We start from the raw sequence: 1,844 nt of genomic DNA, 5'->3' as shown, positions 1-1,844 counted from the left end.
CGCCCTGCACAGGTAGGCGCGCTCCCCGCCGCCAGGCTGGCCCAGCGGCCCTCTCCCCTCCCTGGAGGGCCGGCAGGAACAGCCTCCTAACACTCTTCCCAGCCACCTGCCCGCTCCATCGTGGGCACCGGAAAAGTCAGCCCCAAATGCAGGCGGGCCTGCCCGCTCCCTTCGCTGTCACCAGGGCTCAGCGGACAGTGGACGGGCCGATTCCTGGGCTCGGCGTCGTGTGACAGTCCATGACCTGCCGCCTCCTCTCCCGTGTCTCCACTTGGCAGAGGGGTGCTCTTCCCTTTTGTGGGGGGGCCGCCCCACCCGCTCCCTCACCCTTTTCCCTCCCCACATGGTCCCTCCAAGTCTTAGAGAATCAACTTGCGGTCCATCTCCTTGGGGACCTAGGCCGGGTTCCATGGCCCTTGTCCCAGATGCCACCGCTCACCTGGCCCTGTCTCCCGTTTTCACCCTCTGGGGAAGTTCCGGTCACTTCATTCTAGTGGACCTGTCGCTGACCACTAGCCAGTCTTTGAGTGCCTCCCCCCTCCCCCCCCTTGGCTGTATTCGAGGCAGCCAAGCGGGCTCTGGCCTCCCGGGAGGCAAAACCTGCTGAGAGTTTGATTGAAGTTACAGCGAATCTGCAGGTGGATGAGTGTAGGGAGACTCCTGCCTCCTTGGGACCCATCTTCCGGTTCAGTCATGCGGTGCACTTCCTCGTTTACTCAGGGCCTCCCTTACGCAGGTCAGAGCGTAAGGTCCTTAGGACTCGGGCACTGGCGTTCACCAACGAGACGGGCTCCCGCTTTGCTGAGGCCTTTCCTCTCTGGATGGGCTTTGAGGGTGTGCAGGCCTCCCCAGGTGTTCCCCTCCCTCCTGCTCTGGAGGCAGCTCTTTGCTCCCTGGATGACTGGTCGAGGTCTCGGGTGAAGGCACGTGTCCCGAGCCTTTTCTCTGGGGAGACTTGAAAGTAGGGGTTCCCTCCCTTCCTGGTGCTTTCCTGGGAGAGCGGGGCTGACCCGCACACGTTTAACCTCCCAAGACCAGTGTCCTCGGGTCCCGGCGTCTTGGAGGGTTAAGGAGAGCCTGACGCGATGGAGCAAGTCCTCTCGCGCTGACCCGCCCGCCGTGTGTGTGTTTGTTTTGACAGAGAGGTGATTGAAAAGAAGCCAGAAAAGTTTAAAGTCCAGTGCTTGACAGACATCAGAAACCTGTTTTTCCCAAACACAGAACCGTTCTACGCTGCTTTTGGAAACCGGCCAGCTGTGAGTAGTGGACGGGGGTGTGGGCTCTGGGGGTCCTGCCGGCTGACAGCAGCCACGGGGGCGGCTGCCCGGAGTGGACAGTGGGAGGCCAGCCCCCACCCGCCAGGAGGCGCCGGGAAAGCCACCTGCCTCCGCCCGAGGCGGGGAGACTCCCCTTTCTCTCGGCCTCTGGCTTTCCAGCAGGCGGGCTGGTGCGTTTCCGTTTGAGGCATGAGATGTGGGACTAGACACATTAAGTTCAGAACCACTTGCTGAATTGGTAAAACAGGAACACGGAGTAGGATTAGCCGCTTCCTCCCACACGGGGACCACGAAGCCAGCCCTCAGCCCCGCGGGGAGTCGGTTTCCAGAGCAGAGCAGCCCCCGCTTACCGGCGGCTTTGCTCTCCGTGGCTTCAGTAACTGTGATCAGCCGCAGTCGGAAAACGCTCCATGGAAATGTCTAGAAGTAGCTCACAAGTTTTTTTAAAAAAATATATTTTATTGATTTTCCACAGAGAGGAAGAGGGAGGGATAGAGATTTAGAAACATCGATGAGAGAGAAACATCGATCAGCTGCCTCCTCCACACCTCCTACTGGGGATGTGCC

At 60.2% G+C, this 1,844-nt stretch overlaps 1 protein-coding gene across 1 annotated transcript in view; it reads left to right on the top strand.

The window, feature by feature from the left end:
* Positions 1–1,844, top strand: part of LPIN1 (lipin 1) — a 72,908-nt gene that overhangs the window by 67,244 nt on the left and 3,820 nt on the right. Inside the window, exons 20-21 of the mRNA XM_014540528.1 lie at positions 2–12; positions 1,142–1,256. Coding sequence (XP_014396014.1) covers positions 2–12; positions 1,142–1,256 — 126 coding nt within the window. The remainder of the gene's footprint in view (position 1; positions 13–1,141; positions 1,257–1,844) is intronic.

Source organism: Myotis brandtii, unplaced genomic scaffold (assembly GCF_000412655.1).
Source record: "Myotis brandtii unplaced genomic scaffold, ASM41265v1 scaffold247, whole genome shotgun sequence".
NCBI classification, from domain to species: domain Eukaryota; kingdom Metazoa; phylum Chordata; class Mammalia; order Chiroptera; family Vespertilionidae; genus Myotis; species Myotis brandtii.
The sequence above is the reverse complement of the archived record's forward strand: the minus strand, read 5'-3'. Positions and strand labels throughout refer to the sequence as shown.